This window comes from Oncorhynchus keta, chromosome 21 (genome assembly GCF_023373465.1).
Source record: "Oncorhynchus keta strain PuntledgeMale-10-30-2019 chromosome 21, Oket_V2, whole genome shotgun sequence".
NCBI lineage: Eukaryota > Metazoa > Chordata > Actinopteri > Salmoniformes > Salmonidae > Oncorhynchus > Oncorhynchus keta.
The window spans coordinates 20,495,248-20,521,622 of record NC_068441.1 but is presented as its reverse complement, the minus strand read 5'-3'; the positions used below and the strand labels follow the sequence as shown (position 1 = coordinate 20,521,622).

At 43.2% G+C, this 26,375-nt stretch overlaps 1 protein-coding gene across 1 annotated transcript in view; it reads right to left on the bottom strand.

The window, feature by feature from the left end:
* ppfia4 (PTPRF interacting protein alpha 4) overlaps positions 1-25,906 on the bottom strand; it is a 159,511-nt gene extending 133,605 nt beyond the window's left edge. The window contains exon 1 of the mRNA XM_052473458.1: positions 24,743-25,906. Coding sequence (XP_052329418.1) covers positions 24,743-24,997 — 255 coding nt within the window. The 5' untranslated portion in view covers positions 24,998-25,906. The remainder of the gene's footprint in view (positions 1-24,742) is intronic.
* Positions 25,907-26,375: the final 469 nt, after the last annotated feature.

The following is a 26,375-nucleotide window of genomic DNA, read 5'->3' as shown; positions in this document are numbered from 1 at the left end:
ACCCTGACTGACTCTACCGTGGTAACTCTGACAGTAACCCTGACTGACTCTACCGTGGTAACTGGTAACTGACAGTAACCCTGACTGACTCTACCGTGGTAACTCTGACAGTAACCCTGACTGACTCTACCATGGTAACTCTGACAGTAACCCTGACTGACTCTACCATGGTAACTCTGACAGTAACCCTGACTGACTCTACCATGGTAACTCTGACAGTAACCCTGACTGACTCTACCATGGTAACTCTGACAGTAACCCTGACTGACTCTACCATGGTAACTCTGACAGTAACCCTGACTGACTCTACCATGGTAACTCTGACAGTAACCCTGACTGACTCTACCATGGTAACTCTGACAGTAACCCTGACTGACTCTACCATGGTAACTCTGACAGTAACCCTGACTGACTCTACCATGGTAACCTGACAGTAACCCTGACTGACTCTACCATGGTAACTCTGACAGTAACCCTGACTGACTCTACCATGGTAACTCTGACAGTAACCCTGACTGACTCTACCATGGTAACTCTGACAGTAACCCTGACTGACTCTACCATGGTAACTCTGACAGTAACCCTGACTGACTCTACCATGGTAACTCTGACAGTAACCCTGACTGACTCTACCATGGTAACTCTGACAGTAACCCTGACTGACTCTACCATGGTAACTCTGACAGTAACCCTGACTGACTCTACCATGGTAACTCTGACAGTAACCCTGACTGACTCTACCATGGTAACTCTGACAGTAACCCTGACTGACTCTACCATGGTAACTCTGACAGTAACCCTGACTGACTCTACCATGGTAACTCTGACAGTAACCCTGACTGACTCTACCATGGTAACTCTGACAGTAACCCTGACTGACTCTACCATGGTAACTCTGACAGTAACCCTGACTGACTCTACCATGGTAACTCTGACAGTAACCCTGACTGACTCTACCAAGGTAACTCTGACAGTAACCCTGACTGACTCTACCGTGGTAACTCTGACAGTAACCCTGACTGACTCTACCGTGGTAACTCTGACAGTAACCCTGACTGACTCTACCATGGTAACTCTGACAGTAACCCTGACTGACTCTACCATGGTAACTCTGACAGTAACCCTGACTGACTCTACCATGGTAACTCTGACAGTAACCCTGACTGACTCTACCGTGGTAACTCTGACAGTAACCCTGACTGACTCTACCGTGGTAACTCTGACAGTAACCCTGACTGACTCTACCGTGGTAACTCTGACAGTAACCCTGACTGACTCTACCGTGGTAACTCTGACAGTAACCCTGACTGACTCTACCGTGGTAACTCTGACAGTAACCCTGACTGACTCTACCGTGGTAACTCTGACAGTAACCCTGACTGACTCTACCGTGGTAACTCTGACAGTAACCCTGACTGACTCTACCGTGGTAACTCTGACAGTAACCCTGACTGACTCTACCGTGGTAACTCTGACAGTAACCCTGACTGACTCTACCGTGGTAACTCTGACAGTAACCCTGACTGACTCTACCGTGGTAACTCTGACAGTAACCCTGACTGACTGTACCGTGGTAACTCTGACAGTAACCCTGACTGACTGTACCGTGGTAACTCTGACAGTAACCCTGACTGACTCTACCATGGTAACTCTGACAGTAACCCTGACTGACTCTACCATGGTAACTCTGACAGTAACCCTGACTGACTCTACCATGGTAACTCTGACAGTAACCCTGACTGACTCTACCATGGTAACTCTGACTGTAACTGACTGACTCTACCGTGGTAACTCTGACAGTAACCCTGACTGACTCTACCGTGGTAACTCTGACTGTAACCCTGACTGACTCTACCGTGGTAACTCTGACAGTAACCCTGACTGACTCTACCGTGGTAACTCTGACAGTAACCCTGACTGACTCTACCGTGGTAACTCTGACAGTAACCCTGACTGACTCTACCGTGGTAACTCTGACAGTAACCCTGACTGACTCTACCGTGGTAACTCTGACAGTAACCCTGACTGACTCTACTGTGGTAACTCTGACAGTAACCCTGACTGACTGTACCGTGGTAACTCTGACAGTAACCCTGACTGACTGTACCGTGGTAACTCTGACAGTAACCCTGACTGACTCTACCATGGTAACTCTGACAGTAACCCTGACTGACTCTACCATGGTAACTCTGACAGTAACCCTGACTCACTTTACCATGGTAACTCTGACAGTAACCCTGACTGACTCTACCATGGTAACTCTGACAGTAACCCTGACTGACTTTACCATGGTAACTCTGACAGTAACCCTGACTGACTCTACCATGGTAACTCTGACAGTAACCCTGACTGACTCTACCATGGTAACTCTGACAGTAACCCTGACTGACTCTACCATGGTAACTCTGACAGTAACCCTGACTGACTTTACCATGGTAACTCTGACAGTAACCCTGACTGACTCTACCATGGTAACTCTGACAGTAACCCTGACTGACTCTACCATGGTAACTCTGACAGTAACCCTGACTGACTCTACCATGGTAACTCTGACAGTAACCCTGACTGACTCTACCATGGTAACTCTGACAGTAACCCTGACTGACTCTACCATGGTAACTCTGACAGTAACCCTGACTGACGCTACCATAGTAACTCTGACAGTAACCCTGACTGACTTTACCATGGTAACTCTGACAGTAACCCTGACTGACGCTACCATGGTAACTCTGACAGTAACCCTGACTGACTCTACCATGGTAACTCTGACAGTAACCCTGACTGACGCTACCATAGTAACCCTGACTGACTGACGAGGTTGATTGTTATATAACATTGTACGATGTAAGATTTGGAGCTTATAAGTGAATGTGGATATTTTTTTCACTGAATAACCCTCTTAATGTAAGATGGTGCCGGAGAAGATGGCAGACGTTTTACGTGCCCTCAGCCGATTGTGGTTTTTTGTTGGTAATTTATTTTTGTACTTATTTTGTACATAATGTTGCCGGTACCATCTCTTTTTTACTGCTGCTCTTTAATTTCTTGTTACTTTTATCTCTTATTCTTATCCTTTTTTTTAACTGCATTGTTGGTTAGGGGCTTGTATGTAACTATTTCACTGTAAGGTCTACACTTGTTGTATTCGGCGCATGTGAATAATAACGTTTGATTTTGATTTGATTTAATTTAATATTCTCCCGTCATGGTGCATGAAGCAGCCTTGTTCACCGATGCGTATGCAACGCTAGCCGTGGGCACATTACACACACACACACACACACACACACACACACACACACACACACACACACACACACACACACACACACACACACACACACACACACACACACACACACACACACACACACACACACACACACACACCACTGTTGTATTGTACTTCCGTGTGAAGGACTATGTGCTGACTACTATTTTGCCATACAGTACCGTTAGAGTGGCTGTACTGTTCTGTCCTGTACTGTCCTGCCCTGTACTGTAATATTGGACTGTACTGTGAGGGGGTTGAGAGGAGCTGTGCAGATGGAACGTGTCTGGAGGAGTTATGTCTCCTAATGGAGCAGCTAATGGAGTACTGCTGGGTTATTGATGAGAGAGAACAGAGAGAGAACAGAGGAGAGGACCAAAGAGAGGAGGAGAGGACAGAGTTAAACAGTGAAGGGAGTGAGAGGAACATGAGCAGGACAAGATGATGGGGGAAGGAGAGAATAAGGAGAAGAGGAGAGGATGGATTGCTTTTTGGGGAGAGTCCCAGGTTCCAATTTTAAGAACTTTCTGACAAACATGTATTTATTTAAATGTTGCTCAGACAATTTGATTGATTGATTACAAAACACTAATCAGATTGGTCACAACGCAAACTCCCACAGAAGCATCATGGAAGAAATAAGAGCAGGACTCAAATTCATCTTGAAAAGAGAGGGAATAGAAAACCAGGGAGGATAGGAGGAGGGAGGGCAGGAGGAGAGATAGAGGGATGAAGGGCAGGAGGAGGACAGAGACAAAAATACCTGGAGAGAGTGATATCTGAGATGGGAGGAGGATGGTGGAGGCAGGTAACTCTCTCAGGCAGTAGAATATAGCAAGACATAGAAGCCTAATTATAGTGACTCCATTGTCGGTTGTGGACCCACTGAGGCAATATTTCATAGGAAATACTATTAGGTTGTACATTGGGTTTGGTAACTTGGTGGGTCACAAGGAAAACTGGTAACACTTAATAATAGCTTTCATTAATGAGCCATTAACTATTAACAAGTAGTAGGAGAAGATTAAAGGTTAAAATATGTTTATTGTCACGTTACCAAAACACCCCTAAGATGCAATTGGAACACAGTCTGCACATGGTAGCTGCATTTACATATTAGTAATTTAGCAGACGCTCTTATCTAAAATAACTTACAGTAGTGAGTGCCTACATTTTCATACACTTTCCTCCTACTGTTCCCCTGTGGGAATCATACTCACAACCCTGCTCTACCAACCGGGCCACATGGGACGTATATGTTTTGACATCCCAGTGAGTACACCTCACCTCAGCCAGTGTAGAGGCATGAGGCGCCAGTAGGACTGTTGCGGTGACCGTATATACCACCACACCGGCAGTCAGCAGTCATCAAATTCCACGTGACCATTTAGTCACTGTAATTAGACTTCTCCAAGCTCTGATGCTGCTGCTGGTCATTAGTAGCCTACCAAATGTGCTAACTGCCTGGTACTCAGCATTCTATTGTCCCTCTAATCACTCTGACATCAATGCAAATGTAATCGAAAATCTAATCAAACACTTGATAAGAACACATGAGCTCATGTTGCGCAACATTTCGATAGGCTATGCAATTGCATGAGAAAACAGAGTGATGGCCTCTACTAAAAAGAGGAGGATCCCATCAGCTTTCTATAGGCTAGGCCTACTATATTTATTTCGTAATATTAAGCACACTGCTTATATTTACAACAGGAGTATAGCCTACCTGGCTGGCATGAAAATGAACCACGGAAAAAGTGTCCTCCATTCGCTATTTAAGTGCATTGATTACGTGTTTTTTCCCCCCGCTGCCTCTGTTTTAAGACAGGTGCATGATAATGTTCCATTCTAAATCAAAATAAATTTCACACATTATTTAATATATGTAAAGGCAAGATTCAATCAAGAATAGTCTGATGGGTGACAATATTAGCCTATCACTTGTGAATGATATATTATCACCTGTGTATGATGCTCAGCATAAGAAACAATGCCTTTTTTGCGACTTTTTCTAATCATAGTCGCACACCTCATGTAGCCTAGCCCATAAACCTGTATGTTTTGATAAGGTTTGTAGTATTACAACTAAAGTGGACAAATAACTTCTTAAAATTAAGCACACTCTGCTTTACAAGGGGTGTAGAGCCTAACTGGCATACATAAGCATCCTGTGAGTTACAAGTTTGGGAAAGATCATTTTCACCATAAAAATGCACCTTTATAATAAAAACATGACATGCATAATTGCTGTTGTGGTCACTTTTGATAATGGTGTTTTTCCACTAATGTAACATACTGCCATGTGTGCAATGCTGTGCTTATAATGTGAAGAAATAGCCTAATAGTTTATCAACATTTTAAGATAAAAGTTCTGATCTCTTCAGTCAGCCTCATTTGGTAAAAATAGTTTTTTTGATGCTACTGGTTGTATTAATTTGGGATCTATCACATCCCACAACTGTCCCAGACTATATTTGGAATATTTATTTCTCACACAGAATAGGTCGACTTTTGTACTATGGGGGATAGTAGATTGACATATGCTAGTGCTTTTGCTGGACGTTAGGCCTACTCATCTTGTTGGCTGACGAAAAGTAAATGTGGACACTTCCAATATCTTCAATATGCACCTTGGAATTGGATAAGAACGCGGGCGGTTACTTCCCCGATGTGTCTGTCTTCACTTGTAGCCTGTGAGAAGACCTGACCACGTGACGGAGAGCCATGTGAGTGAGAAGTGCTTCTGAGTGCACAGTACTCAGGGAGAAGGGCATTTGCCACAAAAAGCATGGATTTTTACCACACACAAAGGGGATGCGCCGTGAAATTTGGGCCATTATCAAGTGCTTGTCATATTGTGAATGAGTGACTGATGAAGTGTGTACAGCCTGCGCAAAAAAAAACAAAGCAGAACTCATGCCTTTCAAGCGAGTTTTTTCAAATCATCATTAGATACAACATATTCAAAATCTAAACATATAGCCCAACATTTGTAAAACAAACAAGTAATAACTCTAAATTAAGCATATAGGAATCCCTATTTCTTTAACCGCTCAACACAGAATAGCCACGTGAGCACACCCACAAATCATTTGGAGAAAATATACTTTCTATTTTGTACAGCTTTGTTCAATTGTATTCTTCATACTATAAAATAATGCCACAGAATTCTAAGCCAATCTTGTCTGCTAAATGAACTAGTGTAGCCCACAGCCAGACCAGGGCCTAACATAAGGACAACTCAGAATATGCTATTCTGTTCTTCTGAAATAGACTACATTTTCTTCATATCATGCTTCCTCGATCGGTGTTGTTTGATACCCCCGTTTCCTTCCTGCAATCTGAGAGGTGCTGTGGTACTGACTCTTTCACCTCCACCCCTCCTTTCTCTACCTTTCTCTCTCTTTCAAGTTTCAATGTCAAGTTCACAAATACACTGAAATGCCTTTCTCGATAACTCTAAACCCAACAATGCAGTAATCAATGTCGTGTAGTAATAAAAAATACCATAAGGTCGAACAAAGAAAATAAAAATAAGAAATAACAAGAACATGAGAAGTAAGTAAGCTATGTACAGAATCAGTTCCAAAACCATATTTACGTGCAGGGATACTGGAGTGATAGATGTAGATATCTATAGGGGAAAGGTGACAGGGATACTGGAGTGATAGATGTAGATATCTATAGGGGAAAGGTGACAGGGATACTGGAGTGATAGATGTAGATATCTATAGGGGAAAGGTGACAGGGATACTGGAGTGATAGATGTAGATATCTATAGGGGAAAGGTGACAGGGATACTGGATTGATAGATGTAGATATCTATAGGGGAAAGGTGACAGGGATACTGGAGTGATAGATGTAGATATCTATAGGGGAAAGGTGACAGGGATACTGGAGTGATAGATGTAGATATCTATAGGGGTAAGGTGACAGGGATACTGGAGTGATAGATGTAGATATCTATAGGGGAAAGGTGACAGGGATACTGGAGTGATAGATGTAGATATCTATAGGGGAAAGGTGACAGGGATACTGGATTGATAGGATTGATAGATGTAGATATCTATAAAGGGACAGGGAAAGGTGATATCAGGGATACTGGAGTGATAGATGTAGATATCTATAGGGGAAAGGTGACAGGGATACTGGAGTGATAGATGTAGATATCTATAGGGGTAAGGTGACAGGGATACTGGAGTGATAGATGTAGATATCTATAGGGGAAAGGTGACAGGGATACTGGAGTGATAGATGTAGATATCTATAGGGGAAAGGTGACAGGGATACTGGAGTGATAGATGTAGATATCTATAGGGGAAAGGTGACTAGGCATCAGAATATGATAGAGAAACAGCAGCGTATATGATAATTGTATGTGAGTGTGTATGCATGTGTTTTAAATGTGTCAGTTATGTGTGTGTGAGCAAATTGAGTGTGTGTGTGTGTGTGTGTGTGTGTGTGTGTGTGTGTGTGTGTGTGTGTGTGTGTGTGTGTGTGTGTGTGTGTGTGTGTGTGTGTGTGTGTGTGTGTGTGTGTGTTGGAATGTCAGTGTGCGTGAGTGTGTAGATTCCTGTCAGTGTGCACAGAGACAGCGCAAAATTTTTAATAAAATACAAGGGTCAACTCAGATAGTCCGTGTAGCCATTTTGTTAACTATTTAGCAGTCTTATGGCTTGGGGATAGAAGTTGTTCTAAAGCATGTTGGTGTCGGACTTGATACACCGGTACCACTTGCCATGTGGAAGCAGAGAGAACAGTTTATGGCTTGGGTGTCTGGAGTCTTTAATGATTTTCCAGGCCTTCCTTTCACACCGCCTGATATAGAGGTCCTGGATTGCAGGGAGCCCAGCCCGAGTGATTTACTGGGCTGTCAATCGCATTGACCTACAGAGGGTGATGCTGTTGCCATATCAAGCATTGATGCAGCCAGTCAAGATGCTCTCAATGGTGCAGATGTAGAACTTTATCAGGATTTGACGGTCCATGCCAAACATTTACAACCTGAGGGGGAAGAGGCGCTGTAGCACCTTCTTTACTCCTGGTTTTGTGTGTGTGGAACATTTGAAGTCTTTAGTGATTTGGACACAGAGGAAATTGAAGCTCTCGACCCGCTCCACTGCAGCCCGTCGATGTGGATGGGGGCGTGCTTGTTTTCCTAGTCTCCGCGATCAGCTCCTTGGTTTTACTGAAGTTGGGGGAGAAGTTGTTCGTCCCGGCACCATACTGCCAGGTCACTGACCTCCTCCCTGTAGGCTGCCTCATCGTCACCGGTGATCAGGCCTACCACTGTTGTGTTGGAGTCATGGGTAGCCACACAGTTGTGGATGAACAGGGAGTACAGGAGGGGACTCAGCACACACCCCTGTGGGGCCCCCTATTGAGGGTCAGCGTGGTGGAGGTGATGTTTCCTACCCTCACCACCTGGGGTTGGCCTGTGATGAAGTCCAGGATCCCATTACAGAGAGAGGTGTTCAGTCCCAGGATCCTAAGCTTGGTGACGGGCTTGGAGGGGACAATGGTGTTGAACGAGCTATAGTCAATTAACAGCATTCTCACATAGGTATTCCTCTTGTCTATGTGGGTGAGGGCTGTGTGGAGAGCAATTCAGATTACATCGTCCATGGATATGTTGGGGCAGTATGCAAATTGGAGTGGGTCTAGGGTGTCTGGGATGATGGAGTTGATGTGTGCCATAACCAGCTTTTCAAAGCATCTCATGATTACTGATGTGAGTGCTTCAGGGCGGTAGACATTGTGGTATAAAGCCTTTCAAGGCGCTGCATGGTCATTCCGACATCTGCATTGGCCGTGCATCATTTATGGTGATATAGCCTCTGTAGTTGTTAGGGCATTCATACTTCTTGTGCTTCACGGAGCAGAGCTGTTGTGAAGGAAGTTGTCAAGGAAATGAGTTTGTGTTTATACAAGACCTCCCACCCCCACCTACTGTCAATAAATCATGTAAATGTGGATCTATACAGAGTCTGTGCGGTACCGAGCTCAACTTGGCCTCTGCATGCATTCAGAGGCTCCGCAATTGCGTCACACCATCCGTACTGCGCCTCCGAGCACATTTTAAAATCAAGCATAAATAGTCTCTTAGAGTTCTTGGGAACAGGAATGATGGTGGTCTGCTTGAGACGTGGGGATTACAGACCTGGACAAGGAGAGGTTGAAAATGACTGTGAATATGCCTGCCAGCTGTTCTGCACATACTCTGAGAATGCACCCTGGAATACTGTTTGGCTACGTGGCCTTGCGAGTGTTGATCTGATTAAAAACCTTACTCAACACGGCCTCGAAGAGAGTCAGATCACCAATTCCTCTGGGTTGGTGGGGGCCCTCACGCACGGCACGGTGTTGTTATTGTCGAAGCATGAATAAAATGCATTGAGTTGGTCTGGTAGAGAGGCATCGTTGGGCAGATCACGGCTGGGTTTTCCATTGTAATCCGTAATGGACTGTAGCCCCTGCCACATGCGGTGGGCGTCGGAGCCTTGTCCCTATATTATACTTTTGCTCCTTAGGATCTGTGCTGACAAAATTTTGGGGAGGTGCACAAGCCTGTGTGTGTGCTCAGACTGAAGAGACAGCTGCTTTCAACCCCTATCACATCATTTAGGCTACACGGGCCAGATACAGGGCCCACTGAGTCCGACCTGAACTTCTATCTATCTCTCTCTCTCACACACACACACACACACACACACACACACACACACACACACACACACACACACACACACACACACACACACACACACACACACACACACACACACACACACACACACACACACACACACACACACACACACACACACACACAGTGTCTGTCCGGGCCTTCATACAGAGACGCACACATCTCCTGTGACAGTGTCAGAACAACTCTGCTTAAACAGTCACATACAATAGAGAAGAAAGCAGAGGGAGATGTGTGTGTAAGGTAGGGGAGAGAGAGAATTTTGATTTAAAAGCTAATTTGTCTGGGGGAGAGCCCACCCCAGAGGGCTGCATTATAAACCGTAATAGCTTAACATGTTAATCTGCGACTCTTTTCTTTGAGCTTAATGAACACATTCATCCTCGGGTGTGTGTGTACTTGGTGTGGGTGTGTGTGTGTCATTAGAGTCAAGTTATTCTGAGATATATGCATACATGAACGCACATTAAACACAGATTACACATAAGCTACCGGTCAAAAGTTTTAGAACACCTACTCATTCAAGGGTTGTCTTTATTTTTACTATTTTCTACATTGTAGAATAATAGTGAAGACATCAACAGTATGAAATAACACACATGGAATCATGTAGTAACCAAAAAAGTGTTCAACAAATCAAAATATATTTTATAGTTAAGATTCTTCATATAGCCACCCTTTGCCTTGATAACTGGGTGTCAGGATGGGGTAAGACAGGGTGTCAGGGTGGGGTAAGACAGGGTGTCAGGGTGGGGTAATACAGGGTGTCAGGGTGGGGTAATACAGGGTGTCAGGGTGTCAGGGTGGGGTAAGACAGGGTGTCAGGGTGGGGTAAGACAGGGTGTTAGGGTGGGGTAATACAGGGTGTTAGGGTGAGGTAATACAGGGTGTCAGGGTGGGATAAGACAGGGTGTCAGGGTGGGGTAATACAGGGTGTTAGGGTGAGGTAATACAGGGTGTTAGGGTGAGGTAATACAGGGTGTCAGGGTGGGATAAGACAGGGTGTCAGGGTGGGATAAGACAGGGTGTCAGGGTGGGATAAGACAGGGTGTCAGGGGGAAAGACAGGGTGTCAGGGTGGGGTAAGACAGGGTGTCAGGGTGGGGTAAGACAGGGTGTCAGGGTGGGATAAGACAGGGTGTTAGGGTGGGATAAGACAGGGTGTTAGGGTGGGGTAAGACAGGGTGTCAGGGTGGGGTAAGACAGGGTGTCAGGGTGGGATAAGACAGGGTGTCAGGGTGGGATAAGACAGGGTGTCAGGGTGGGATAAGACAGGGTGTTAGGGTGGGGTAAGACAGGGTGTCAGGGTGGGATAAGACAGGGTGTCAGGGTGGGATAAGACAGGGTGTCAGGTTGGGATAAGACAGGGTGTCAGGGTGGGATAAGACAGGGTATCAGGGTGGGGTAATACAGGGTGTCAGGTTTGGATAAGACAGGGTGTCAGGGTGGGGTAATACAGGGTGTCAGGGTGGGGTAAGACAGGGTGTCAGGGTGGGGTAATACAGGGTGTTAGGGTGAGGTAATACAGGGTGTCAGGGTGGGATAAGACAGGGTGTCAGGATAGGGTATTACAGGGATCTAATGATGCCATGACTGATAAATCAGCACAATCAGAGCACAGGGGATGGGTATTAATCCCAACCAAAAACACACATCAACATACACACAACATTTACAGACTACAGTATGTGCGTGTGTGTGTGTGGTCTCTCCCATCCGCTCTTTCAGTGAGGAGTTAACTGTCTGCTTTAGTGAGCTCGAGCCTCAGCCATAATGCCTCTCTCTGCCCCAGGCTTCTGACTGGATAACTAATATGTCTGTTATAATTGAAATAAAACATTAAGCTGAACCTACCAGGATTTGACAACAGTTCGACAGTGCGTTCACACACACACACAAACTGAAGCAGGCAGCCACAGGCCATGTACACTAGCAGGCAGCCATGTTCAGTGGTGTAAAGCACTAAGTAAAAATACTTTAAAGTACTACTTAAGTAGTTTTTGGGGGTATCTGTACTTGACTTTATTTATTTATCTATATTATTTTTTTACCCCAATTTCGTGGTATCCAATTATTGGTAGTTACTATCTTGTCTCATCGCTACAACTCCTGTACGGGCTCAGGAGAGACGAAGGTCGAGAGCCATGCATCCTCCGAAACACAACCCAAACAAGCCGCACTGCTTCTTAACACAGTGCACATCCAACCCGGAAGCCAGTCGCACTGCTTCTTAACACAGTGCGCATCCAACCCGGAAGCCAGCCGCACTGCTTCTTAACACAGTGCACATCCAACCCGGAAGCCAGTCGCACTGCTTCTTAACACAGTGCGCATCCAACCCGGAAGCCAGCCGCACTGCTTCTTAACACAGTGCACATCCAACCCGGAAGCCAGTCGCACTGCTTCTTAACACAGTGCACATCCAACCCGGAAGCCAGCCGCACTGCTTCTTAACACAGTGCGCATCCAACCCGGAAGCCAGCCGCACTGCTTCTTAACACAGTGCACATCCAACCCGGAAGCCAGCCGCACTGCTTCTTAACACAGTGCGCATCCAACCCGGAAGCCAGCCGCACTGCTTCTTAACACAGTGCACATCCAACCCGGAAGCCAGCCGCACTGCTTCTTAACACAGTGCACATCCAACCCGGAAGCCAGCCGCACTGCTTCTTAACACAGTGCACATCCAACCCGGAAGCCAGCCGCACTGCTTCTTAACACAGTGCGCATCCAACCCGGAAGCCAGCCGCACTGCTTCTTAACACAGTGCACATCCAACCCGGAAGCCAGCCGCACTGCTTCTTAACACAGTGCACATCCAACCCGGAAGCCAGCCGCACTGCTTCTTAACACAGTGCACATCCAACCCGGAAGCCAGCCGCACTGCTTCTTAACACAGTGCGCATCCAACCCGGAAGCCAGCCGCACCAATGTGTCGGAGGAAACACTGTACACCTAGCGACCTGTTCAGTGTGCACTGCGCCCGGCCCTCCACAGAAGTTGCTAGTGCGCGATGAGACAAGGATATCCCTACCGGCCAAACCCTCCCTAACCCGGACGACACTAGGCCAATTCTGCGTCGTCCCTTGGACCTCCTGGTCGCGGCCGGCTGAGACCACTACGATGCAGTGCCTGAGACCACTGCGATGCAGTGCCTGAGACCACTGCGCCACCCGAGAGGCTTAATATTTTGACAACTTTTACTCTTCTCTACGATCCTAAAGAAAATAAATGTACTTTTTACTCCATATATTTTCCCTGACAAACAAAAGTACTCGTTACATTTTAAAAGCTTAGCAGTACAGGAAAATGGTCCAATTCACACAGGTATCAAGAGAACATCCAAATCAAATCAAATTTTATTGGTCACATACACGTGTTTAGCAGATGTTATTGAAGGTGTAGTGAAATGTTTGTGTTTCTAGCTCCAACAGTGCAGTAATATCTAAAAGTAATATTTAACAATTTCACAACAATACACACAAATCTAAAGTAAAGGAATGGAATTAAAAATATAGAAATATTTGGGCGAGCAATGTTGGAGTGGCCTAGACGAAGACACATTAGAATAGAATACACTACTTCTACACCTGCATTGCTTGCTGTTTGGGGTTTTAGGCTGGGTTTCTGTACAGCACTTTGAGATATCAGCTGATGTACGAAGGGCTATATAAATACAATTTGATTGATTGATTGATTGACTATATACACATGAGACGAGTAATGCAAAATATGTAAACATTATTAAAGTGACTAGTGTTCCATTATTAAAGTGGCCAGTCTATATTTCAACTGGCTCACCCGTCTCGATGTCTCCTGAATGCCCATCTGCTAGCCTGCTAGCCGCGGCCTGCTAGCTGTCTAGAGCACACTGGACTGTTAGCTGAAGAAGTCCATCAGCAAATCTTTTAGGGCTACTATACCTATTTTGCCAAATGGCCTGGACCCTTCTACGACACGGAGCCCTGCTGATCCATCACGACTGATCTGCCGACATAACCACATGAACGGGCTACACACATCCTACCATACCTTTGTCTGTACATTATGCCTTGAATCTATTCTACCGTGCCTAGAAACCTGCTCCTATTACTCTCTGTTTCGTACTAGACGACCAGTTCTTATAGCCTTTAGCCATACCTTTACCCTGCTCCTCCTCTGTTCATCTGGTGATGTAGAGGTTAACCCAGGCCCTACAGTGCCTTCCTAACCATCTTAAATAAGCATGCCCCATTCAGAAAATGTAAAACCAGGAACAGATATAGCCCTTGGTTCACTCCAGACCTGACTGCCCTTGACCAGCACAAAAACATCCTATGGCGTACTGCATTAGCATCGAATAGCCTCTGTGATATGCAACGTTTCAGTTAGGAAGTTAGGAACCAATATACGCCGGCAGTTAGGAAAGCAAAGGCTAGCTTTTTCAAACAGAAATTTGCATCCTGTAGCACAAACTCCAAAAAGTTATCCTCCCAGCTGCCCACTGCACTGAGGCTAGGAAACACTGTCACCACCGATAAATCCATGACAATTGAGAATTTCAAGAAGTATTCTACTACGGCTGGCCTTGCTTTTCACCTGGCTACACTACCCCGGTCAACAGCCCTGAACCCACCACAGAAACTCGCCCAAGCCTTCCCCATTTCTCTTTCACTCAAATCCAGATAGCTGATGTTATGAAAGAGCAGCAAAATCTGGACCCCTACAAATCAGCGGGGCTAGACAATCTGGACCATCTCTTTCTAAAATTATCCGCCGAAATTGTTGCAACCCCTATTACTCGCCTGTACAACCTCTCTTTCGTGTCGTCTGAGATCCCCAAAGATTGGAAAGCTGCCACGGTCATCCCCCTCTACAAAGGGGTAGACACTCTAGACCCAAACTGCTACAGACCTACAGTGCCTTGCGAAAGTTTTGGGCCCCCTTGAACTTTGCGACCTTTTGCCACATTTCAGGCTTCAAACATAAAGATATAAAACTGTATTTTTTTGTGAAGAATCACCAACAAGTAGGACACAATCATGAAGTGGAACAACATTTATTGGATATTTCAAACTTTTTTAATAAATCAAAAACTGAAAAAGTGGGCGTGCAAAATTATTCCAAATACTTATTTTCCACCATAATTTGCAAATAAATTCATTAAAAATTCTACAATGTGATTTTCTGGATTTTTTTTCTCATTTTGTCTGTCATAGTTGAAGTGTACCTATGATGAAAATTACAGGCCTCTCTCATCTTTTTAAGTGGGAGAACTTGCACAATTGGTGGCTGACTAAATACTTTTTTGCCCCACTGTATACACGGGATACGACAAACGAGGACAAAGGACGTCTGACTGCTATGTCATCTTGATTGTACATGAATAATGAATCATAACCAGTAGTATACACCAGGAATAATGAATCATAACCAGTAGTATCTACCAGGAATAATGAATCATAACCCGTAGTATCTACCAGGAATAGTGAATCATAACCCGTAGTATCTACCAGGAATAGTGAATCATAACCAGTAGTATCTACCAGGAATAATGAATCATAACCAGTAGTATCTACCAGGAATAGTGAATCATTACCAGTAGTATCTACCAGGAATAATGAATCATAACCCGTAGTATCTACCAGGAATAGTGAATCATAACCCGTAGTATCTACCAGGAATAGTGAATCATAACCAGTAGTATACACCAGGAATAATGAATCATAACCAGTAGTATCTACCAGGAATAATTAATCATAACCAGTAGTATCTACCAGGAATAGTGAATCATAACCAGTAGTATCTACCAGGAATAATGAATCATAACCCGTAGTATCTACCAGGAATAATGAATCATAACCAGTAGTATCTACCAGGAATAATGAATCATAACCAGTAGTATCTACAAGGAATAATGAGTCATAACCCGTAGTATCTACCAGGAATAATGAATCATAACCAGTAGTATCTACCAGGAATAATGAATCATAACCCGTAGTATCTACCAGGAATAATGAATCATAACCAGTAGTATCTACCAGGAATAATGAATCATAACCCGTAGTATCTACCAGGAATAGTGAATCATAACCCGTAGTATCTACCAGGAATAATGAATCATAACCAGTAGTATCTACCAGGAATAATGAATCATAACCCGTAGTATCTACCAGGAATAGTGAATCATAACCCGTAGTATCTACCAGGAATAATGAATCATAACCCGTAGTATCTACCAGGAATAATGAATCATAACCCGTAGTATCTACCAGGAATAATGAATCATAACCAGTAGTATCTACCAGGAATAATGAATCATAACCCGTAGTATCTACCAGGAATAATGAATCATAACCAGTAGTATCTACCAGGAATAATGAATCATAACCAGTAGTATCTACCAGGAATAATGAATCATAACCCGTAGTATCTACCAGGAATAATGAATCATAACCAGTAGTATCTACCAGGAATAATGAATCATAACCAGTAGTATCTACCAGGAATAATGAATCATAACCCGTAGTATCTACCAGGAATAATGAATCATAACCAGTAGTATCTACCAGGAATAATGAATCATAACCCGTAGTATCTACCAGGAATAATGAATCATAACCAGTAGTATCTACCAGGAATAATGAATCATAACCAGTAGTATCTACCAGGAATAATGAATCATAACCAGTAGTATCTACCAGGAATAATGAATCATAACCAGTAGTATCTACCAGGAATAATGAATCATAACCAGTAGTATACACCAGGAATAATGAATCATAACCAGTAGTATCTACCAGGAATAATGAATCATAACCAGTAGTATCTACCAGGAATAATGAATCATAACCAGTAGTATACACCAGGAATAATGAATCATAACCAGTAGTATCTACCAGGAATAATGAATCATAACCAGTAGTATCTACCAGGAATAATGAATCATAACCCGTAGTATCTACCAGGAATAATGAATCATAACCAGTAGTATCTACCAGGAATAATGAATCATAACCAGTAGTATCTACCAGGAATAATGAATCATAACCCGTAGTATCTACCAGGAATAATGAATCATAACCAGTAGTATCTACCAGGAATAATGAATCATAACCCGTAGTATCTACCAGGAATAATGAATCATAACCAGTAGTATCTACCAGGAATAATGAATCATAACCAGTAGTATCTACCAGGAATAGTGAATCATAACCAGTAGTATCTACCAGGAATAATGAATCATAACCCGTAGTATCTACCAGGAATAATGAATCATAACCAGTATTATACACCAGGAATAATGAATCATAACCAGTAGTATCTACCAGGAATAATGAATCATAACCCGTAGTATCTACCAGGAATAATGAATCATAACCCGTAGTATCTACCAGGAATAATGAATCATAACCAGTAGTATCTACCAGGAATAATGAATCATAACCAGTAGTATCTACCAGGAATAATGAATCATAACCCGTAGTATCTACCAGGAATAATGAATCATAACCAGTAGTATCTACCAGGAATAATGAATCATAACCAGTAGTATACACCAGGAATAATGAATCATAACCAGTAGTATCTACCAGGAATAATGAATCATAACCAGTAGTATCTACCAGGAATAATGAATCATAACCCGTAGTATCTACCAGGAATAGTGAATCATAACCCGTAGTATCTACCAGGAATAATGAATCATAACCAGTAGTATCTACCAGGAATAATGAATCATAACCAGTAGTATCTACCAGGAATAATGAATCATAACCAGTAGTATCTACCAGGAATAATGAATCATAACCAGTAGTATCTACCAGGAATAGTGAATCATAACCAGTAGTATCTACCAGGAATAATGAATCATAACCCGTAGTATCTACCAGGAATAATGAATCATAACCAGTAGTATACACCAGGAATAATGAATCATAACCAGTAGTATCTACCAGGAATAATGAATCATAACCCGTAGTATGTACCAGGAATAGTGAATCATAACCCGTAGTATCTACCAGGAATAGTGAATCATAACCCGTAGTATCTACCAGGAATAATGAATCATAACCAGTAGTATACACCAGGAATAATGAATCATAACCCGTAGTATCTACCAGGAATAATGAATCATAACCCGTAGTATCTACCAGGAATAATGAATCATAACCAGTAGTATCTACCAGGAATAGTGAATCATAACCAGTAGTATCTACCAGGAATAATGAATCATAACCCGTAGTATCTACCAGGAATAGTGAATCATAACCCGTAGTATCTACCAGGAATAATGAATCATAACCAGTAGTATACACCAGGAATAATGAATCATAACCCGTAGTATCTACCAGGAATAATGAATCATAACCCGTAGTATCTACCAGGAATAATGAATCATAACCAGTAGTATCTACCAGGAATAGTGAATCATAACCAGTAGTATCTACCAGGAATAATGAATCATAACCCGTAGTATCTACCAGGAATAATGAATCATAACCAGTAGTATCTACCAGGAATAGTGAATCATAACCAGTAGTATCTACCAGGAATAATGAATCATAACCCGTAGTATCTACCAGGAATAATGAATCATAACCAGTAGTATCTACCAGGAATAATGAATCATAACCAGTAGTATACACCAGGAATAATGAATCATAACCAGTAGTATCTACCAGGAATAATGAATCATAACCAGTAGTATCTACCAGGAATAATGAATCATAACCCGTAGTATCTACCAGGAATAGTGAATCATAACCCGTAGTATCTACCAGGAATAATGAATCATAACCAGTAGTATCTACCAGGAATAATGAATCATAACCAGTAGTATCTACCAGGAATAATGAATCATAACCAGTAGTATCTACCAGGAATAATGAATCATAACCAGTAGTATACACCAGGAATAATGAATCATAACCAGTAGTATCTACCAGGAATAATGAATCATAACCCGTAGTATGTACCAGGAATAGTGAATCATAACCCGTAGTATCTACCAGGAATAGTGAATCATAACCCGTAGTATCTACCAGGAATAATGAATCATAACCCGTAGTATCTACCAGGAATAATGAATCATAACCAGTAGTATACACCAGGAATAATGAATCATAACCCGTAGTATCTACCAGGAATAATGAATCATAACCCGTAGTATCTACCAGGAATAATGAATCATAACCAGTAGTATCTACCAGGAATAGTGAATCATAACCAGTAGTATCTACCAGGAATAATGAATCATAACCCGTAGTATCTACCAGGAATAATGAATCATAACCAGTAGTATCTACCAGGAATAGTGAATCATAACCAGTAGTATCTACCAGGAATAATGAATCATAACCAGTAGTATACACCAGGAATAGTGAATCAAATAATAATGAAAGATGTTTGGTGAATCTATGAATTATGTATGACCACTGGAGTTTATGCCACTCAAAATATATATTTTTTATAGAATATTTTGAAATGCATTTCATCACTCAAATCTTGCCAAAGCATATTCTGTAAGAGTGGTTAACATGAACTTCAAATAATTTCACATTATTTATATGAATCGGGTCATGAACAAGGGAGAGGTTAAACGTAGGGTACTGTAAGTCTGACAAGCTTATTCCCACACTTTACGATAACTCTGTTGCAGTGGTCTTAGGTAGTCTCCATACAGGCTATTCCCTCCATCGCGACACTGCTGTTCAGTTGAAGAGCATGTGATCTCCATGCAGCACCACAGCACCATGCGCCATTGGAAGAGCACCCCTCAGCCTCAGAAGATGCTATTCTGGAGGCATGCAGCCATAGAGTCATTATACCCTAATGTAGGACTATATGCCTACTAGCCAAATAAAGAGCATGCATGATGCTTGCAACTCATCCTTCATTCAGTTCAGTCAGTCAGTATGTCATCCATTCAGTCATTTGCCTGCATTGCAATAGGAACTAAATCACAGAATAGAACAGTCTTATCCATTTGTTTATTGAAATCCATGTGTGTATTCAAATTTGTCAAAATTCTCCAAAGTTCTTTAGCCTATCACTTTAATAATTCAATAATTCATGTTGGCCTATACAAATTAAAAAGGCCTTCAACTTGTATGCATTGCAATTTAAGATATAATTTTGGGTACGAGTGTCTTTTAATTGTAGAACTTTATTTGTGTTTTATAACTGTTTTTATTATAGGGCTAACCTATAGAGACTCTAGCTCACAGTCCTCTAAATATAGCCTCTAAATATAGCCTCTAAATATAGCCTCTAAATACAGGCCTCTAAATATTTTTTCACCAAAATAGTTGAAGCACGTGCAACGGCTGACAGGGAAAACAGATCTGGCAATAAGAACAGGCTACAGATCAGTCTTGATCATTTGGGATCCCTTGGCTATTTCCCTCAGGACAGGTTATAGCCAAGACTTAATCAATATTTTGTTTTGTCTCATTTATTAATATGGATATACCCTCTGTGTGATGAGGTTGTATAACACAAATGGCTATAACAAGCCTACATACAGAGTGGAATTCACTAATAAAACAGTCAAAATGCCTAATATAAGGTCTACAGTCCGCGTTCCCAACTACTGGAAAAAGTGTGATTCATCGTTACATTATCACCACAATAGCCCCACGCGGCTATAAAAATTAATTATGCAATTGTATGGCCATTAAATAACACAAAACAGCATGGCATATTTAGATAGTGGAATAGGTCTATCCTAAATCATATTTACTTTCTATTTTGCAGCTCGGGCGGTTATTCTAGACAAGGATCTCATGTGTCTTTATCATTCTCACACAAGTCATTTGCTGAAGGGCCAAGCCTATACTACGTCATTTACTGGTATAATATTGTTATTGAATGCAGTTCTAAAACAAGCTCTAGACTTTTATTTTGGAAATTAAACCAGAAGCTGCAAAGCAACTCTAATGTCTGGTCTGAAGTTGCTTGATTGACTATCTAACTTCGACTAGCTACGTTCGGTTCATGTCCTTTGCAGATGCCACATTACTGACAAAAGTTTGCACGCATAAAAAAAGACGTGTAACCGAGTGAAGGGAGACATAAAGTAAGAATTGAATGAATAAGTGTTCATTCATAGTCGTAACGTAGGGTTTGTACGTTTACAGATCCATTCATGTTTGACGCTAACAATTTACGTGTGGATTTTTTTATAGTCCTAACGATATGTTTGTTCAACCTTTTGGCAGGTATCTGGCTACATAGTCTAGTTTGTGGTGCGGGAATAATTACAAGCAGAGAATGCCAAAGCTGTCATCAAGGCAAGGGGTGGCTACTTTGAAGAATCTCTTTGTTTAACACTTCTTTGGTCACTACATGATTTCATATGTGTTATTTCATAGTTTTGATGTCTTCACTATTATTCTACAATGTAGAAAATAGTAAAAATAAAGAAAAACCCTTGAATGAGTAGGTGTGTCCAAACTTTTCACTGCTACTGTACATATTCATCTTTTTTTTTAAGTGGTCATTTAGCAGACACTCTTATTGAGAGCAACTTACAGGAGCAATTAGGGTTAAATGCCTTACTCAAGGACAGACAGATTTTTCACCTCGTCTGCTCGGGAATTCGAACCAGCGACCTTTCGATTACTGGACCAATACTCTTAACCCATAGGCTACCTGCTGCCTGTTCCGGGATTTATCCGATGGCATTGAGGAGTTTATCACATCAGTCACCAGGCTTCATTAATAAGGGCGTCGATGATGTCGTCCCCAGAAGCTTGGATTACAGGCAACAGGCCAGAGCTTCCGCTTTCAAGGAGTGGGACACTAATCTGGACGCTTATAAAAAAAATCCCACTACACGCTCCGACAAACCAGCAAACAGGCAACGTGTCAATACAGGACCAAGATCGAATCTTACTACATGCTCGTAACATGTGGCAGGTCTCGCAAAATATCATGGAATACAAAGGGAAAACCAGCCCTGAACTGTCCAGTAAGGCAAGCACATAGCTGAGAAAAGTAGGGGTGCTGCAGCACCCCTTGAAAAATCTGAACATCAAGAGATATACAAATTCTCACAAAAGTAATGCACTGGGCCTTTACTATTCCTGTATTAGCGGACGAATGTAGCCGACTGTAGAGCGGGCAAATCCACCCTCCCTTCTTCGCTGTGAAAGAAATCACACCACCTCCAAACATCTTCCCGCGGCTATGCGCAAGCCTACCAGATGAGCTAAATACCTTCTATGCTCGCTTCGAGGCTAGCAACACTGAACCATGCATGAGAGAACCAGCTGTTCTGGATGATTGAGTGATTACCCTCTCCGTAGCCGATGTAAGTATGACCTTTAAACAGGTTAACATTCACAAAGCCACTGGGCCAGACGGATTACCTGGACGCGTACTCAGAGCATGTGCTGACCTGCTGCCTAGTGTCTTCACTGACATGTTCAACCTCTCCCAGTCTCCCAGTCCTCTCCCAGCCTCTCCCAGTCTGTAATACCTACATGTTTAAAGCAGACCTCCATAGTCCCTGTGCCCAAGAAAGCCAAGGTAGCATGTCTAAATTACTATTGTACCATAGCACTCACATCTGTAGTCATGAAATGCTTTGAAAGGCTGGTCATGGCTCTCATCAACACCATCATCCCAGACACCCTGGACCCACTCCAATTTTTTACCGCCTCAACAGATTTACAGATGATGCAATCTCTATTGCACTCTACACTGCCCTTTCCCACCTGGACAAAAGGAATACTTACGTAAGAATACTGTTCATTGACTACAGCTCCGCGTTAAACACCATAGTGCCCTCCAAGCTCATCACTAAGCTAAGGACCTTTGGATTAAAAATCTCCCTCTGCAAATAGATCCTGGACTTCCTGATGGGCCGCCCCCAGGTGGTGAGGGTAGGCAACAACACATCCGCCACACTGACCGTCAACACGGGGGCCACTCAGGGGTGCGTGCTTAGTCCCCTCCTGTACTCCCTGTTCACCCACATCTGCGTGGCCACGTATAACTCAAACACCAGCATTAAGTTTGCTGACCACACAACAGGGTAGGCCTGATCACTGACGACGATGAGACAGATTATAGGGAGAAGGTCAGAGACCTGGCAATGTGTTGCCAGGACAACTGCCTCTCCCCCAATGTCTGCAAGACAAAGAAACTGATCGTGGACTACAGGAAACAGAGGGCTGAGCACTCCCCCATCCACATCGATGAGGCTGTAGTGGAGCAGGTCGAGAGGTTAAAGCTCATCAGTGTCCACATCACTAATGAATTATCAAGGTCCACACACACCAACACAGTCTTCCCCCTCTGGAGTCTGAAAAGATTCGGCATGGCCCCACAGATCCTTAAAAAGTTAGAAAGCTGCACCATTGAGAGCCTCTTGACTGGTTGCATCACATCAGCAGTGTGGTTCTCCAATAAACTCAAAAACACACAATCACACATTCCAAATCGAAACACATTTTTTGGTAGGATTTTCTTTTTTTTTTTACAATAACAACCTTACATAAACAAAATACAATAAACAGACACAGACAAGTTTCAACAAACATGATTGACATCACACCTGTTCAGATGCACATGTTCCCACCTCAACCATGCGTATGTCTCAACCACAGTCTCCCTCAACCTTCATCCCCTGGAACTGTCGGGTGTTTGTAGCACTCTATTCTAGATGGCCTCAAATTGCACTCTTCTATTTTTCTCTGTAGCCCACACCTTTTCAATATATAAAAAATAATACATTTGATTCATCCACTGTCGAAGAGACGGAGGATCATTTGATGTTCAGTTTATGAGTAGAAGTTTTTTCAAAATCATTAGTGAGAAAAGTATGGTCCACCCCATTGGGCATATGAGGGTTTGGGCTATGTCCCAATTCTCCAACTTTCTACCGTTGTGCCATTGCATACTACCCATCATAGATTTCATGCAGACTGATGTTTGATGTCATGAATCTTGCCCTGGAGGCAGAACTGAGCGATTTTCACTCGATGGGCTAGCTGCAAGGTCAAAATTGGCTATATCCCAAAAATACATCAAAACAAAAATGTGCTTTTTGTTCTTAATTTGAGGTTAGGGTTAGGTATCAGGGTTAGCAGTGTGGTTAAGGTTAGGGTTAAGATCAAGGTAAGGTTTAAAATCTGATTTTAGTTATTTGAATGATCCAGGCTGCATCACATCTGGACGTGATTGGGAGTCCCATAGGATGCACAATTGGCCTAGCGTCGCCTGGGTTAGGCCGTCATTTTAAATAAGAATGATTTCTTAACTGAATTGCCTAGTTAAATAAATGTTAAACTTTCAAAAATAAAATATGGCTGTGCCAGCTAGTGACCACTGGAGCTGCCTCCAGAACAAGATTCATTACAATAAATACCAACCTGTGGATTCCATGGTAGAACTCCCTCCATCCAATGCTTCCTTACATCAATCCAATGCTTTCTTACACCAATCCAATGCTTTTAAACCAATGACAGGGAGTTGGCAATTGCACACTTTGGGAGAAGGGTGGAGAATCGGGATGCAGTCACAGTCTCCTTTCCTTGTCTCCTGTCCTTCATTGCCATTGATAGGTCATTATAGAGATTGAGGGGAAGAGCAAGGGGGCTTGAACCAGTGACCCTGTGGTAAGAGAGGATTAACTATAGACCATGACCATCATCTCCTCTAGCACAACAGCAGTAGTCTGGGGAGGACACCCCTTAAGATCCACACCTCTTGGCAGAAGCTCTGCTGGGTTATCGAGGTAATTGGATACATGTATGTGTGTGTGGTGTTCTCTCTCACCTGAGGTAGAGCTGCATAGATCTGACGCTGGAGCACATCCCTTTCATGCAGCGCACCCTGAAGCTTGGTCTGTGATTGGATGAGTGTCTCCTGTGTCTCGCGCAGGGACTCCAGCAGCTTGTCTCTCTCGTCCAGCATGTTGACCATCAGTTGCTCGAAGTTGGCTTCCGGGTCCGAGCCGTTCTGAGCCCCTCCACCCCGGGGAGGACCCCCAGAGTCCCCCTCAGTGATCGTTGGCATCACCTCGCACATCATATTCGCTGCTTGGTGCTTACAGTCCTATAGGCGTGTATCGCTGTAATGATATGGGCGATATCCTCTGCTCTCTGTAGGCTACTCGCTGCCGCTGGCTAATAAACAAAATGATTGATTGATGTGAATAGACTATTTATCGTTGATGATCGCGATTATTAGAAAATGGCATTAATCATCTAATGAACAACTTTCTTCCAAAATCATGAAATTTAAATCAGGCGATTGTTGACCTTTTTTCCATGTCTGCCGGCGATGCTTCATCTGGCACATCCGCCCAACCCCGCGCGCCACTCATGTAATTCCAGTGCGTGTGATTTGATTGACAGATCAGAGACACTGTGATGCCGCTGCTGACCCTGTCGATGACATGTTCCAATCAACTGATCTGGGTTCCGAGGTTTATTAGGCGCTCTTTCGCTTCAACAGACACCAGTTGCCGATAACCTTTCACAGAGAGACGGCGATAGCCAGCTAGGCATGTCTGCGGCATCTGCCTTCTCAACCCCCCGCTGCCATCTCCACACCGCCACCGAGCAGACACACACACCACTCCTCCCTCTCCCTCACACACGGGCTCCCGCAGCTGTCACCACTACCGCTACGGAAACCGAGCAACTCGCCGCTTTCTACAAAACAATTTAAGCATAATTTACATCGATGTCACCGCATGTGACCACAGCTATCCACATGGTCGCACGTCGTTTATTTCCCCCCTTTTGACCAGCGGAAAAATTCAGTATTGTGTTTAGACAACGGAAAATCTTCGAACGTTCTCTCCATAAAAAAAATTAAACATTTGCTCTAGCGGCAGAAGAACCCCTCACATCAGCACCACCTTGCGCGTCGACGCGCTATTATGCCACGCCGTGCATGCGCGCTCTGGCGACTGAGACCAACATTGTGTCATGCGCAGCGCAGCCTGATGGGACCCGTTATGAATTATGGAACTGGAATTAAATGGAAAGTAAAATACCGCATTGGGATATAAACTGGATGTTATTCATAAACAAATGCATTAGGGTGCCTAGCCTATAACCCATTGGACAATAGTCTACCCATAACCCTTCCAAACATTGGCTTCTGTTTGTCTTATCTTAGTGCGTTGTTCAGTAACACCACCACGCCTGGAGGCTTGTGTTATATCTATAAATGCTGCATTTACCATTCATGAATCTATTTCTCATCTGATGCATTTTCGCCGTATGGCAGAGCTATGACACAAATCCGGGATATTCAAAGGTTCTTGTATGACTATGGCTGACATTGCAATTTCCGATTCCTGTAGTGGGAAAGGCTACTGCACTGTAAAGACTATAAATTCATGTTTTGACTCATGTTATGACCAAATCATAAAATGTAGGACGTCAGTAAGCTAAAA